Source organism: Barbatula barbatula (genome assembly GCF_947034865.1).
Source record: "Barbatula barbatula genome assembly, chromosome: 13".
In the NCBI taxonomy this organism is placed as follows: Eukaryota; Metazoa; Chordata; class Actinopteri; order Cypriniformes; family Nemacheilidae; genus Barbatula; species Barbatula barbatula.
The window spans coordinates 13,456,386-13,473,521 of NC_136776.1; the positions used below are offsets into that span (position 1 = coordinate 13,456,386).

The 17,136-nt window shown below is 38.0% G+C and overlaps 1 protein-coding gene across 1 annotated transcript; it reads right to left on the reverse strand.

Annotated features, from left to right (window-relative positions):
- Positions 1–1,713: 1,713 nt before the first annotated feature.
- On the reverse strand, positions 1,714–3,215 carry LOC306903037 (uncharacterized protein). Its single transcript, XM_079471956.1, has 4 exons — positions 2,895–3,215; positions 2,653–2,784; positions 2,383–2,510; positions 1,714–2,284 (listed from the first exon to the last, which is right to left on the reverse strand). The coding sequence occupies exons 1-4, from the start codon at positions 3,211–3,213 to the stop codon at positions 2,255–2,257; spliced, it is 609 nt and encodes a 202-aa protein (XP_079328082.1). The 5' UTR covers positions 3,214–3,215; the 3' UTR covers positions 1,714–2,254.
- Between the last annotated feature and the right edge of the window lie 13,921 nt (positions 3,216–17,136).

Below are 17,136 nucleotides of genomic sequence, written 5' to 3' on the forward strand. Positions count from 1 at the left end.
GTTCATTTTAAATGATTTATATATTATAGTATTTTGATCAAACTAACAACATGACGATAATCCGATAACTGTGTGAGTTTATTACATGTATTGGGGATTTTTCATTTGATGTATTACTTAATTGTGTCTTTTCATAAATAATTTTAAGGGTGCACATTTTATTATTTACATGTTTGCGATTGGCTTACAAAGTGACTTGCACTGCATTTGTACAATTTTATCAATCCATGTGTTATATTATCTGTTTGTTTTTTATTATAGATGTGTTAATGTGGTTTCAAGCTGCAGAGACTTTAGATCTAATAACAAATTTGGGACTAAATGTGACTATAAACTCGGATCTGGAGTTTAGCTTTAACTTTAGCTTTTCATTTTAATAAAATATTGAAAAACAAATATTCAGTATCTAAACATATACACATCGTCTGGTTATATATAACATCACTGTAGATGAGTTAGGAGTTTATTATTGTATGAACAAAGTTACACCTCCAAAACTCAGTAATGGCACAAGACTGAACATCAGGTGTTACTTTAGTCATCCGCTTATACTTAAGAACATCATTAATTTAGACACTTTTAAAGATGACTTATATTACTTAAACAAATGCAACAAATAAAGGATTTTAACTATAAAAGTAATTGTAAAATATTGTCTTTACAGAACCGACTCTACTCACTTATAATTTCTCAGAGTGTCAGAACCTGACAACAGTGAACTGTATTCTTCAGAATGAGACACAATGGCACAATATCATCTTTATCTGTTCATCTTTATCTGTTCTTCTGTTGGTCGTCCAGTACACTGAAGTGAACTTGTGTCAGCCAAAGTCAAAGTTTTCCACCTTCATCACTGAAATAGTTTAATACAGAGTCATTTGTGTCATTCCACATGTTTACAAACATTTTATCATGAATAAACTATGACATTTATAAAGTGTACCGGGACTTCCTGTGGCAAGTCCTTTTGTTCTTAACAGCAGCAACATGAAGGCTAGACTCGAGACTAACCAGCGTTGTCGGTTTATACGAAGTCTAAATAAAGGTCATAGTGGATATTTAACACCATTGATATATTTGTATGTTATATATTTGTTTATTTGAATGACCATTATTTGGGTCTTAGGATGTGTTTGAGCATCACTACTTTATCTGTTTCAGTCTCTGATTGAAATCTATTTGCTTTTGTGCGCTTTGGGAAAATGATACCATACAAAGAGTTGTACCAGCCATGAGTATTGTTTATTACTTTCCAAACACCTACTTTACATTTCTTGCTCCATAGTTCCCACTTTAAGAGCTCTTTCCTGTTCAATATGGCACAGGGATGCTCACTTGTCTTTGTAGTTTTCCCATGTGTTGCTTGTCAACATCCAACGCTTGAGACTTTGGTTTCATGGGCAGTATTTTCATTCAACATCACTCCTACTAGCATGTCTATGTAAAAGTATTTAAGGTTGTTCCATGTTACAAAAGTGTGATATTAAATATTCATAACTTGTGAATTATAGCAAAAGTATAAACCCTAGTAACCATACTACAATGCTACTCTGTTTCCATTTGTGGTTGAGAAAACCATGAGCTGATACATTCATGTTAATTGTTCTGAGAAAAACACTGCACTTGGTTCAAGGTTAAACCGCCGGTCTAGTCAAAGGTGAGACTATATTAGTCATTGGCTGCAGGTGACCAAACCATTGGAAAAGTTTTCTTGACTTTATAATATTTTTATTCAAGTATTTGCTGAAAATGAAAATACACATAATTTGACATGATCGTGTGATGTTAAAATATAAATGCCAGTATAAACTATTGGATATTTTTGCTTTGGCAACACTTTTGTTTATACATCAAAGCAAAACAGAAAGTTGTTAACTGGAAATAGCGAGCATTATCATCCAGTGATATTTAAACTTAGGCTGTTTTCTTCTTCAGAATTTGCATCTTTATACAAATAGACACCGATTTATACAAACATTAGCCTACTACTTTCAACAAAATATTTCAGATATTCCAAATAATTTAAAAAGTTTGGATATCAAAACTCTGACATCAGAAAACATTGATAAGATGGTTTCCAAGGCATTTTCATTATTTACAGATATGCATGTTTTTATAAAATTGTATGTCATTTTTCTAGTTGTTTAAATAAAAAACAAGTTATTAATTCATAAACCAGTGAATGATCCTGTATTGTACAAAATAAATAGAGATTTACTCTGGTGGTGCTGTTGATCTGGCTGGTCTTAATATTTTAAACAGTCTGGAAAACCACTGTCACATACTGAAAGATGAACAGAAATCAATATTAACAAATAAACGACAGTAATCCAGATCTTGGTGGTTTCCAGTGAATATCATGAATGATATTAATAGTCTTACCTGTGATTGTTTTGGGTCTTGAGACTCTTTTAAATGTTGTATCTGCTGCAGTTCAGTGTTATAAAGTTGTGAACCGTTTCCAGATCTGTTCCAACATCCATTTTCAACAGAAACAGCATTTAAGAATCCTGATGACAGTGAATTCAGAGTCAATATTTGTGGTCATTAATAGTTTTTCCCAGAGCTTTATTACGGCCTCACCTTTCTGTTGTAGAGCCACATTGTGAGCAGCTTTATCTTCAAACTTACTGTAAAGCTGAAAGATCTCACCTGTAATGATCAGAACAGCATTCAGCAGAACCGATATGAGACTGAAAATCTTCAGTTGTGTTGAGTTTTCCTCTTTTACATTTGTGTGATTCTTGCACTCGGTTGTATTGAACTCGCTCAGTTGAGTTTGTTCTGAAAATAAAGATATGCATTGAATTCTGTTACACTGTCTTCTCAAGCACAATAACTCAGAGAGAACTGATGTGTTTGTAATACTGAGTTAAACATACTGATGTACTTACCAATGATGTTCAGTCTTGTGCTGTGACTGAGTTTTGGAGGTGTATCTGTGTTCATACAGTAATAAACTCCTAACTCATCTACAGTGATGTTATATATAACCAGACGATGTTTAGATTGTACTGAATATTTGTTTTTCAATGTTTTGTTGAAGTGAAATACAAATGTTGGGTTTGAGAACGACTGCAGTATCACTGAAGGAGAATCTGATTGTTTCAGTAAAACCCAATAAACGTCCTCATCATCCAGATCACAGTTTAAAGTCACATTCTGTCCCAATTCAGTCAGTTGATCTAAAGTCTCTGCAGCTTGACACCACATTAATACACCTTTAAGATGAAAATAAGGAAAATAAGGATTAATAAAAATGCATCATTAAAAGTGGCAGGGACTATAAACCCCCTTTTAAAAGCAGAAAACTATTTCTAATAAAAAGCATCATAACACACAATAAACTTACAGAGCTGAAGCTGAATAATCCTCATGTTGTTGCTTTGATCTGAACACGTTTATATAATAAAAACTGCTTCACACCACACACTGCATACACTGAACTCTTCTACAAAGCTCTATAAAGCTCACACTCATCACATAGGAAGTCAAGTGTTTGTCATTTTAACACTAGAGGGAAACTTCCTTACTTCAGCTAGACAAGTATCCTTGAAAACAACCGGATATGTAAAGTCATTTATATTGAAGTAATAAAGTGAAGAATATGTTATTTTGCATTTGATTATTTAATAGTGACACAGCTCAGAGAGGTAAAATAGTTCAGGGACGGATAATAGTATCTGACTAGATAATAGTAAACGTTGACATAGAGTGTGACTTTCAATTAAATTTAACACAATTTATTCAAGTGAATCAAGTGTTTAAAATGAGCAATTTTTGTTTGGCAGAAATGGAAATCATAAAGAGGACGTATGATGCTGAAGACATTTTATGGTTTCTAAATAAAAAGAAGCCTTTGCCTACACTCTCAAAAAGAAAAAGTTGACTTTTAAAAGTTAACGTCAACTCAAATCATGGAGTGAATTCAAATGGCACTTTTTTTGTCCCGCAAAAACAGTTTTTTTAGTTGAAAAGACTTTATTTATTAGCTGACATTGGGAAAGAATTTGGTCAATAATCTTTTTTCTGTGAGTTTTATGGACAAAGATGTAGGCTAATGTTCTTATGTTCTAGAAATGTTATAAAATAAAACTATAACTGCAGGTTTCAAGTTTTTTTTATCCTTAATGTTAAACAATGTCAAATAAAAGCCATACTTCCTAACATAAAAAATGATTGAATCCTGGAAAATTTTCAAACTCAATAAAAAACAAACTTGAAGATTCACTTTTAACATTGACATTGACTATTTCTTTGAATTCTCAAAACATGAATACACCAATAAACATGTTAAATACAGTTTTTAGAACTGCAACATTAAAACAAAGCAGTTCAACACTGGATGGTCTGCCCACCTTTCAGCAATGTAATATTGTCAACAATGTGAACATATTCCTTACAAAAACACTGTGTCTGTAACTGTGATAAATTTAGCAAGCATTGTAAAACATGAAGATATAGGCATAAACCCGGGATAGCGACATTTTCTCTTTGATGAGAACGTTCATGCAAACTTTAAAATAAACTTGGCCGGTGACACTACATTAATTAGTTATGAATTAAGTTTCAAAGGTCAAAACACACAACTTATATTTTACTGGCATTATAAACTCTAACGGTAACTTTAGATATTTGCCTGTCACAAACAAAATGCTTCATAATCAACTTATGTTTTACAAAACAAATGTCAATATAATAAAATGAATAATAATACTTACTTTAAACAATGACGTTTGAAAATATAAAGTTTGTCTTGATCGTGTGCTGCAGGTTTGACTGATGAACAAAATGGCACATCTTGTTACAGCGCAGATGCTTCAACAACCAAACCAGCATGTGCTTGTAAACTTGCATGTGCACCTCCAGTCAACAGGTGAAATTAAGTTGGTCAGACAATTTTTTAACCAACTTATTTCCACTTTTTAGGAAGAATTTAGGAACTTCAAGATAAATAGAACAGGTGACGATAAGTAGTCGAGCTGTAGTTGAAAATCACAACAGGGGAGCAAATATTGTATTTCATGACAGTGTTTAGCAATAGCAGTGATGAAACACTATGAATATCTAGCGCTGAACATTATCTGATAAAGTATACATTTGAATGCAGCAAAGTTCTACAGTTTCCATTTAAGGTTTGGAAGAAGACTTGTTGTGTGATAAATATTGAAGTGGTCTGAGACAAAGTTAATTTAACTAAAATTTTTATCTACCAACTATTTTTGATTTATAATGAAAAAATATATATAAAATAAAGAAATGCAAAACTTCACACTTTATCTCTTTTTATTTCAAAACCACAGTGGATAAGCATTAGTCACACATTTTCATTGTCATGATTATTGACACTTTCAATGATGACTGACATAACTGAGCTATAATCATTTACATTTACATTTAGTCATTTAATTTTCCTTTGGCTTAAGCTATTCACAGTTTAGTAAGGCAAGAAAATACTTGTTTTATTACGCTTTGACCAAAATGACAGTTTGACCAATCAAATCTATGGTTATTGTCAAACGTATGTATTCATAGAAATTCACAATTGATAGCTTCCTTTGCAGAAATATGAGTCGATGTTAAAAAAAACTGCCAACATCACGATACTAAATTGGTAATGTAATATCATTCATCATACTTATGTCCGTACACTGTGAGATATACTGTATTTTGGGTTAGTTGTTGGCAGCTTTGAAACAGCACAGTTGCTATTGGACTTTATGCAGCTTTGAACATTTCACTTCTGCACACTGAAAGAGCAAATGAATACATGTATAAGCATGATGAATGCAGTAGTTTTATCCTAAATGTACCTAAATAATCCAAAAATACTGTACTGTATTACAACTTAAATCTTGTGATTTGAGATATTTATACCTTTAACTGGTTTGGGATTAGAAAAGCATCTGTAGGTCACCTGCTGTAGTTCAGTGTTGGGAAGTTCTATGGGACATTCTTCAAATGTTTTATTCCCATCAATAAAAGCCTTTAATAGTCCTTCAGAGCAACACAATACAATCTGATTCTAAAACAACGACCTTAAACAAAATGTTAATATTTAGAGCCAGAGTTGAAGAACAATAACTCACCTATGACCATAATGAACAAAACACCATTGAGCAGACCCAATATAAGTGTAAGAGTCTGCCACAGCGTCTGTTTCTTTTCCACTCGTGTATGATTCTGATGTATATACGTGGTTTCTTCATTTGGACTTTCTGTTGTCTCTGCAAATAATGAGAAACTTTACAATCTTTTAATGTTGCTATAATTATTTTTACTGTTAGTGTACTTCATTGTAGCATATAAAAGGCATATTTGTGTCGAATATAAATACACTTGATTCCAACATGAGCACTTACCATTTATCTTCAGTCTGATGCCACTGCTAAATTTAGGAGGCGTATCTGTCTTCATACAGTAATAAACTCCTAATTCATTAACAGTGATGTTATTTATAAACAGATGATTTTTAGATTGTACTGAATATTTGTGTCTCAGTGTTGTGTCGAAAAGAAAAAATGTTGTTGACAAAGTGCGTAATATCATCACAGGAGGATCTGGTACTTTCAGTAATAACCAATAAATGTCTCCTTCATCCAGATCACAGTTTATAGTCACATTTTGTCCCAAATCTGTCAGTTGATCTAAAGTCTCTGCAGCATGACACCATATGAGCAGATCTATGGAAATCATATTCATCATTTCACCATTAAATCTACTGTTAACAAAAAAGCAAAGAAAAGTACAAACTGGCATACTTTCAGCAATTTTAAATCACTATACTCACAGATTTGAAGCTGTGTGATTCTCATGTTCTCTTTATTAAGACACAAATGAGCTCTGCTTCTTATTGTTATACTTTACTCAAACCAAACAGAGGAAGTCAAGTTTGCTCTGACCACACTGTAGCCTGTACTACATGCAATTTTAGACTCTCAGTTTCTCATGAGCATCATTACTTCTGTTAGCAAGTCAAAAACATTTATTTTGTGCTATTCATAAATGTTATATATAATTTATCAACTTCTCAGTTGTATTATGTTCATACAATATACGTCTATAGGTACTGACATTGTTTAATTATCAACATTGTTTAAAGAAATGCATTCTAGTTTGAAATGTCAATAATGGAATAAATGCCAGAATACATTTTTTTTGGCTGAACTATCCCTTTAAGGCCAAGGGCCATTAATATTGATTTATATTTATGAACATGCGTTTGACAGGTGTAACTGCTAGAGACAAGAGACCGTGATGCCATCACTCTGAAGCACAGAAGTTGAAGACTCACACACAGAACTTCATTGGGGAAATCCAGATTCAAAAGCCATACAGAGGCAAAACACAGGTAAGCAATCCACAGAACATGCACCAGGGCAGAAACTCAGAAAACAGGATCCAATGTAAGGCCAAAGCTACAGAGCAGAAACAAGGGTTCTCAGAATTGACACGAGTGAGACACTAACACAACTTCACCCTAAATTACTTAAAATGGGCCGAATAAACAAGAATAATAAAGGTAATCAGGCATAATGGGCAAAAGATTATGGGAAGTGTAGTGCATGGTATAATGTCAATAGTCAAAAAGGGAGTGCCCTCTGGTGGAGCACATGGCATTCCAGCTGACATAAATTGTTGTCTTGGAAAGTGTAGGTAAAAGTTATGTAATCGATTAAAATAATTTACTTATTATAAACTTTCAGCAAGTTTGTTTTATATATAGCACCTTGCAACTGTGATTATAAGCTTAAAGTCCCTGTGAAATAAAAAATTACAATTCATTTATTTCATGAAATATTGCAGTGTTTACTATAAATATCTTATCAGTGTGGGTCATTCTCTTTTTTAAATGTATGTGTCCTCATAATGAAATGAATTGAGACGATCCTTGCAAAATGGTATGCAACACAATTTACCTTGATTATTTTGTTTTCATAATTGTTGGAAGCCAAAATTGTAGTACAGCTCTAAACGTTATATAAATGCTGTATTTTGGTACACACAAAGCTTGCCGACCGCTGCCATCTTTTATTCTGACCTGGAACCCATGTCACAATAAGCAATAGCAAACCACATTCTGAGATTTTTTGCTTTATTTCTTTATGATCATTATCGCCAATAATTATTGACAATTAGCATATAGTTTAGATTGGCGGCATGGTTCTGTTCTGGGCAGCAGATAACCCCCCCTTAGGGCAGTGGTTCTCAAACTTTTTTGGTCATTCCCCACTTTAGACAAGGGGGAATTTTCAAGCCCCACCTGCCCCCATCGCCCCAACACAATGCTAATGAAATGCGCAACAAGCTTAACATGTTCCAATTTATTGAACTAAAAAGTAGTATCAGAGTAACAAGTTGTATCTAAAATACAAACTATATACATCAAATAACAGAAAGTTCTAAAATAAAGAAAATAAAAGTGCAGCTGTGTCATAATAACTTTCATGAAATAAAAAAATAGAGAAAATAAAAGTGCAGCTGTGCACTACTAATTTCAAAAATAGAAAAGATACAAAAGTGCCATTTTGAAATCTGTAAAAAAAACATTTAAATATGGCCGCGAAAGTTTGTTCCGTTACAATTAATATGCTGATGTCATGTTATTTTGGCACTTCGGTTCCAGGTTATATTTTTCTCGGGGTCTCATATCTAATGTTGTTTTAATATAGACTGCATGTAGACTAGTGATGATTACCCCTTAATGTTTCCATGGCAACGCGTCATATTTGTCACGTGACACACTGCAGCCACAATAACACCTTATGATAGATCGCCTTAATTTCCTTTTTTCTTTCAAAATATTCACAAACTTGCTTACCATGTCATCAACTATCTGATATTCCGATTCTCAAAAATGTGTAAGTGAGTGTGTTTGGTCATTAATAAATAATCTTGATCTATACGTGAGACGGGTGCCACCATGTTTCTTTGCGACGCAGTTCAGAGAGTTTATTTGTCTGTCATCAGTTTCTCCCGAAATACATGCAAGAAATTGGCCGGTGAACTCCGAGAACTTTAACTCTTGTAAACTTTATAGTTACTTCCACTATGTTTGTCTGATGTGAATAACACACGTCGTCAAATTATATTTGAATAGATTGTTATTGCTGCGTCCACAGACATGAGTGTGTATCTTACAAACTCCAAAATGTATTGTTTTACTTGTGCTTATGTGTATTTAAATGGCTGAAAGCTAAAATAAACATTATTAGGTTGAAAACACTGTATAGTTGTGATATATGACAGCGCTGAGCTCGTCCGTCTCTGGCTCAGCGCAAACCAACGCGCGACAGCACAATTTGAATCTGGCAGTCACTGAACATTCTAAATCTCATATCTGGGACCGTATTCTCAGGGGCACGGAAATAATATCCCATATATGGGACCAAACCGGATACCGCTCAAAAGGTTAAAATTTCTCTAGCGAGGTAGGCGGGACGAGAGCCGGGATTCAAGGCCGCTGACGCTCGTTATAATTCACGCACCGGCCTCGAATCCCAGCTCTCGCCCCGCCTACCTCACTACAATTTAATTTGTAACCATGAACACAAAATTCCGGAAGATTTGATCTCACGTTTCCATATAAGGCATAAAAAGGAACATTTCCTCACGTTTGGCGCGCCCCACCTGTCACGTCTCTATTCGTTTGAGAAACGCTGCCTTAGGGTAAACAGACCAAAACAACCAGATAATTCTTGATAATTCAATGTAATTGAGACTTAAAAAGAAGAATATCAAAAAAGTCAAGTCCATATTGTAAACGTGAAGTGAAGTTGGGGATGGAGGAGGGTAATTTTTTGTGAGCAACACGATAAGCTGCTGATAGCTGAAGGAAATTAAAACTGTGATTTGTGATAGGGTCATATTTCTATATGTAGGCTAGATGTGGATCAGCTGATGCAAGCTTGACTCGCGTGACCTAGCACTATACGCCGAGTTTCTATAGTTTCTATCACAAAAGTAATTTCTTACCAACAGTAAGACATCAAACTAACCATCTAACATCATTTATTTGTTAGATTTCTAATCCTTCTGATCACATGGTCCGTGAAAAAGACTCTTATGTAACTAACACCGGATATGACCGTGGTCACCTGAACCCCAACAGCTCCCAATGCGGGTCGTATAGCGATCTTTACGCTGACCAACGCGACACCTATGATGCGTGTTTTAACTGTATCCAGTGGAAAAACTGGGAGACCACTCTGAGGAAATGCAAAAAATCAATAATTTATTTATTGTCGGGGACAAAGACAATACCGGACCACCAGAGACAGCGCATATTAGATCATGAAAAAACAATAATATGTCTCTCTTCACACCAAACATGAGGCCCTGTCATGATTCTGCCACTAGACTAAGAAAGACATGACATGATGATGCACAATCATGACAACATTGTCACAGGTACAGTAGCCAATGCAGTAGTGACGCAAGGATTATTGAAATAAAGCCAGTAGTAGCCAAGCCAACCTTGTCCTCTTCCTTCCTTGTCTTGAACTTTGTTACAGTGGTGCCGGAACCTGAGAAGGAAGTAGGACGGCTGCTGACATTATGCAGACTCCGCCGACCACGCCATTTGTGATAACGATTTCATTGCTCGCAACATCATCGTTCCAGGCCATCCTCCAAGCCCAACTAGAGGGCCGCAAGATTTTCCGGAGCTGGGGCGAGACACTGTTCCCACCCACTTACCTGTTGCTGAACAAAATAGCCTGCAGGACGAGCCAGAAGCCTTCATGGATCTCTTTGAGAGATTAGCAGAGACCAGCGGCTGGTCTCGCGATGGTGGGTGAGTCCCAGGTGGCTGCCCAGCAGCTGCCCACCCAGAACCTCCTGGTCTACGATGACCTGAGGAAGGCCATCCTGACCCTTTCTGTTGGCTCAACAGCTCCGGGACTCCTGCCGCAAATGGCAGTTGGCTGAGGGAAGCGACGTCGACAAAGTTGTCAACCGTGTGGTGCGGGAGCAATTTGTCACCTGCCTACCCAGGAAGAGTGGGTCCAGTGCCACCAACCGACTGGCCAACTGGCAAATCCACTAGCCTCCCCAAAAGGGCAATTGCACCTGCTTCCTTTAATGCAGGTCCCCTTCGAAACGAATTGGTATGGACCTAATCGGGCCATTAGAGCAATCAGCATGGGAACATTGTTTTGCATTAGTCCTGGTGGACTATGATACACGATATCCTGCGGCCGTGCCACTCAGCAACATCTCGTCTAAGAGTGTTGCTGTTGCTCTGTTTCCCCTGGAAATCCTATTGGATAAACAATGCAAAGAAATATCAACATGCAAAACAAAATTTGATAACAAATAAAAATTATTAATAGTTAAAGACCAACAGCACTTCTAACTTGTAACCCACAAGTTACAAACAAGATCCAGTTGTTTGGAAACTGAAGTCCTGTAGTTACTTATTTACAGCAACACAAAACACAATATTCATCTACATTATGAACTCTAGACAGAGCATTTGCCACAACATTGTCTGTGCCCTTTTTATGCCTGATGTCAATGTAGCAGGCATAGCTGCCTAGTTAATTGGGGTAACAACCTGAGTACGAACTGAATGGTGATCACCTAAATAGATCCAGGTGCGCTATAGGTGCATGAACGTGTATAAGGAATGTTCCTGCGTTTGTTGGGAAGCGTGTTGACTGTTGCAAACTTGGACGCCGTTTTCTGAGTTGCTCCCGCATGGGGATCTTTGAGCTTAGCTGCAAAGCATTGGGGTATGTTACTATGAAGACTGTTGGCTGTATGCATTTTGTTTGTTTTAGGGCACCTCCCGGGCTGTTTATCCATCGTGGTTTGACGTTGGAAGAGCTGATTTGTTAATAATTGACTATTGATTTAATGAGTGAGTATCCGCAAAAGGACTTTATGTTCATATCTTGTTCCTCTCTGTTATAGCTGAAGCGATCGAGAGCTGGTAATATGTTCGTGTGATTACAGAGAGGGGATTGAAACCGTGACCTGGGCTTCCTCTTTCTTTTCTTTTTCTTTTTTTTTTTTTGGTTCTTTCTTTTGTCGCTTTGGGCACCTGGCTTTCTGCCTAGCCTCGCCACATTTGCTTCTGTTGGACCAGCATGCATTGAGTGGACTTGACATCGGGAGACTGTGAGACCCGAGTATTAATCAGTGGGGCCATTTGGGCACCTCCGCACTGTTGGAAGACTGTGTTTTTGGGCTGGGTATGGTATCATCGTTGGCTGAATGAACTTATAAGTTGATGCGAGTTGTCTGAGTGTGTTTGGTTGCAGCTAGAAGTGTGCGTGTTTGAGTGTCCACGAGATAAATAAGTGTTAATGTGAGTGTGATCTTATGGAGTGAACCCTGTTTTGTGGGTATATTGTTAATGGACTGTGTAATGTGATTGTATCTGTTATTTTTTTGTTGTTGCTTTATTTTGTTGATCAACTTTGTATTTTTCAGATTTTTTAGTGATTTGATTCTGCTAACTTTTCTGTTACCTGAATGCACGTGTGCTTGTGATGAAGTGAGTACATTAGTGTACGGTTGAAGTGCGTAGTGAAGTGGAATTAAGTAGGTTTGTTCTCCCTGCCATCTGACAAGTTCTCTTCAATTATCTGATTGCTTTTATTTTTTTCATTTTTAAGCTATATAAATCCCTTGCCTACTGAATTGTGTGTTACGTTTTTATTCTAGTCATAATAAAGAATTATTGTAATATTTTTCTATATTCACGTCTCTGCCGTATCTTTGTGGGAACGAACCTGTGTCCTTATTGGACCGTTATTTTCCTGGGTGAAATTCCCCGGGTGGCGTTGTCTGTGTTATAATTATAATTGAGTCCAAAATAACGAAAGCCACCCCTGCGGTGCTTCATCAAGATTGTATTCTTGTACAATTAAGGATCATCGCATAAGATGTTGGTTTGAGTTACACATTCTCGATAAAAAAAACAGGGGATCGTGATCGTCTTTAAACCACCACTGGGTTACAGCTACATGGAGCCAAAAGAACTGGGGCATTCCAGCTGTTCTATTACAACACTGAAGAAGATGTGCTTTTCTAACTTCTCCACATCCGTGTGCAAACGCAACACTGCAACAGCTGGCAGATTACATCACTGACATGGAGCAGCAACACCCGGATTTGCTTATTATTATTATTATTGGGGACTTTAACACAGCAAACCTCTCCCGTGAGCTGCCAAAATACAGACAGCATATCATATGCCCCACCAGAGATAACAACATTCTGAGTCACTGTTACACCACAATACGGGATGCATACCAATCTGTTCCCAAAGCAGCTCTGAGTCTCTCTGATCATTGCCTGGTTCATCTTCTTCCGACCTAGAGACCTGGCAATAAAGCTCTTCTGATTTTGATTCTGAAGGTGGCTTTAAACCACCTCCTATACCTTACCCCTTGTATCAGATGATCCACCTGAGATAACAGAACACCTTACTCATGTAAACAAAAAGAGATTCAGAGAAAGTTTAAAAACAAGATGATGTGTGCTTCTTGCATTTATACATTTTAACCAGCAGATGTCCTCCACATGCCGTGCTTCAGTCTATCCTCGCTCATTTTCAACAGAAAGTCGTAAGCAGTGTTGCCCAATTGGGCTTCATTTGAGCGGGTTAGACCAGAGAAAAATGCATTGGGAAGGTGTACAAAATTTGGGTTGCTTATTGAATTTAAAACCTGCGCAAGCAGCTTGCCTTTCCTTGCTTTCATTTAGTCAAGTTATTTATTTAAAATCAAACTGAATATACTTCTGTTCATCATCAGCAACCTTCAAACTGTAGGCCTACAGACTGTAAGTTACTCTGGCACACTCGTCCTTGACAGCTGCTGGACTTGCTAAAGTAAGCATTACTTGCTTGCTTGCAATAAATAGCATTCTTTACGAAAAACTGTAGTTCTGTCAGATGTTAAGGCAACTCTCAAAGGGAAACGCATTATTGTTGCTGCTGTTGTTTTAGTACTGTCGCATTAGTATGTTTCAATGAATTGCAAATTTTGGGCTGCCATGGTTAGTTTAATCACATGGTCAAGGAAAGTATGAAAAGCTTGTGTCTCCTCGCTGGAAACTCCTCTCCGGGAGCTCTTCTTCTTCTTCTTCTTCTATACTTTCTCTCTTCTCTTTTCTATCCAATCTCTTAGGTAATATCACAAACTGTTAGTTGTATAATTTACAATTTTATTCATTTACTTTGTAACCATTTTACATGTAACATCAATTTTAGTCTGTTATTAAATACTTTAATTTACAAACCTGCAGACGAGTATTGGTTTACTGTAGATATTAAAATGCTTCATTTTGCAATACAATATGCAGTAGTCATGTAGCAAAGCTCTCCCACATATACAGCTTTAATCACTATTAGCATGGGACTTCCAGTGCCCCAGCCCTTGTTCACATAAGGTCTCCTTCTACCTCCTTCCCCCCTCCACACAAACCTTTGTTAACATCCTCCTTCCCACCAAAACCCTAGCAGATTGTATCAACCCTAGGGGTCTATTGACACCAATGCACATTTAGGTACAGCTTTCACATAAAATCATATTATAAATAATATCACACCATAATACACATTCAAATCACTCCATTAGTATTTCAACACTATTTCAACACCTCCAAGTAATATTTCAAATTAGTCTCTGTCCTAGTAAATGGTTCTATCACTAATTAACAGTAATTCGGGATGATGACGTCATCAGATCACATTGGACCAGACAGGTGTTTGTGTCTATGTTCTGTGGCCAGCAGTCTACTGTGAGGTGGCTGCCGCTCTTTTACTTCAGTGTTTGTTGTTTTTTTTTTTTATTAAAGTTTTGTTAAATGTTCACCGGTTCCCGACTCCTTCCTTCCCTTCTGTGGATCTTCATTACAGTTTTGTTTCTTTTGTTTGGAGAAATTGGTTTCTGTTTGTTGTTTGTTTATGCTTATGCATTTGTATTTTGTTTGTGAACCCAAATATATGCTGCTCATTTAAAGTGGTACTTTAATAGAAGTGAAAGAACGATAGCGTCTTTGTTAATTTTATTACTTGAGTGCATGCTAGTAATTTATAAAAAAAAGAAAGACACACCAAAAATACAACAAGCTAAATATTTGCTAAACACGATTCTTGGCTGCAGCATGAGTCGGAGGCTGGCAAATAAACAGGGGCACTATTTCCCAATGACCTTTATATTCTGTCTGGGAATTAGGGGTAATGCTGGTTTGGGACTCATTTGGTTTTTAGGGTTTTAGATTTAAATAGGTTGTATGTTGTGTTTTTGTATATATTATACTGTTATATTATACTTTTTTGTATTTCTTTCAGATGAAGGTGGTAAATATTTTCTGTTTAAACAGAAAGTGGTTCGGCCCAGTGCATGTTTATTTGTCTGCAAAATGTTACCGTCATTTCGTTTAAAGCGTCTGCAATAAAAATAGACATTTATTGAAACAAGCAATTACTCCTGATTCTTGACATGAATCCTCATAATATGACACATGATTGCTGCAAATCAACCTCCATTTTACAAATACGGTAGAACAACTACTGAAGACTTGTTCCCGATATTCTGCCTGAATTGTCTCAATTCTCTAGCATTTCTGATAACCTAAAAGATCTTGATACTATCACCGAAAATATTAACTCTTGTCTTCTCCGAAACACTAAACACAGTTGCTCTTTTTTGCCTAAAGGAAACTTCTCGGTTACGGATGTAACATCTTGGTTACAGGTGTAACCTCGGTTCCCTGATAGAGGGAACGAGACATTGTGTCAAAACTGACAGAATGGGGTTTGACTTGAGAACCTATCATCTCCGATTGTACTTTGAAAAGGCCAATGAACTTGGCGAATGGACCCATTCATTCACCTTTTTAAGCTGAGGAACCTGAGAGGCACCCTCGTCTGCAGCGTGCCCGCACAGTGTCCCTGTCATGATGGACACAATCTCTCGTTCCCTCCATCAGGAAACCGAGGTAACATCCGTAACCAAGACGTTCCCTTTCTTCGGTCTCTCTATGTTGTATCGAGACTGACAGAATGGGGTTCCTGATGAAAATGCCACGGTCCTGCCACCGTGTCACGATTTCCAGCAGAACGACACTGACCGGCCTGGACGAGTCACGAGTGAGGGTCCTCGCGAATCGGAACCATCCAGTGGTGTAGTAAGGCATCAATTTGTGTGACCACGACAAGAGGTTCTTACTACTGGCTGTACATGTGGTGGCCTTGCTACTCTAGGGGCCTGTAGGCCGCCCGACACTGTAAGGAGCACTGGGAAGCACTACCCCCTCGCCTGAGGGGGGAACACTAGAGGAGACCACATCTGCCAAAGGGAGATAATACGTGAAATACCTATGAGAGCTCTGTGTCTGGACCGAGTAGAGGCACAGGGCGCGAACTGAACACGACAGGGAGAGGGTTGGTAATTCCTCCCAGGGGGAGTGCCTGCAAGTTCCCCACCTGGTCCCAGGCTGGAGTGGTGGGGACTCTGGGCATGTGGCCAGGCTGGGATCTAACCCACCTGGGGTACCCGCCACTCTGGGCACCCACTGGACACGGAGAGTGCGTGTTGATTGCCTACCCTCCCGATGGAGTCGAGCACCGACAGAAGAAGCGTCTTCATCATTATAGTGAAAGATCGGGTTCACAACGGGCTTGAACGGGGCTTACGCAGACCCACCGAGACCACATTAAGGTCCCAGGAGGGTACAGACTGCGGATGGGGGGGCACTCTGTGCTGCGGGAAGCACTTAGGGCGAGAAGAGGCAACACTTATAGTGACAGTCGCCTAGTGGTTGGTGCTCTTGTGTTTGGTGCTCACAACTATGGGAGACGGGTCACTTAGGATCTCCTCGTCTTGTCCAGGGGCCAGATATAGAGGTATGGTCTCGGGTGTCAGACCATGCCCTTCTCAGGGGAATCAGCCAGGGGGAGTGGCCGTCAGAGCGTGAGCTCCGAGAACCAAGTCTGGTTGGGCCAATCGGGTGAAACTAGCAGACTAGCAGATGCTCCTCTTCCATGGCTCCGCACAGTACCTGTGTGGGGAGGCTCACTGGGGGGAAAGAGGTACTTCCGCCTCACCACCGCTTCACCTCTAACGAGTCTCCAGCCCGGAGAAGGACATGTCGAGAATTGAAAGACGAAGTGGCGTC

Coding starts and splice junctions, on each gene's coding strand:
- LOC306903037 (XM_079471956.1), bottom strand. CDS start 3,213: ATGTGGTGTCAAGCTGCAGAGACTTTAGATCAACTGACTGAATTGGGA. Junction 2,785..2,894: donor CACAAGACTGAACATCATTG/GTAAGTACATCA, acceptor CTTTATTTTCAG/AACAAACTCAACTGAGCGAG. Junction 2,285..2,382: donor AAGACCCAAAACAATCACAG/GTAAGACTATTA, acceptor TTCATCTTTCAG/TATGTGACAGTGGTTTTCCA.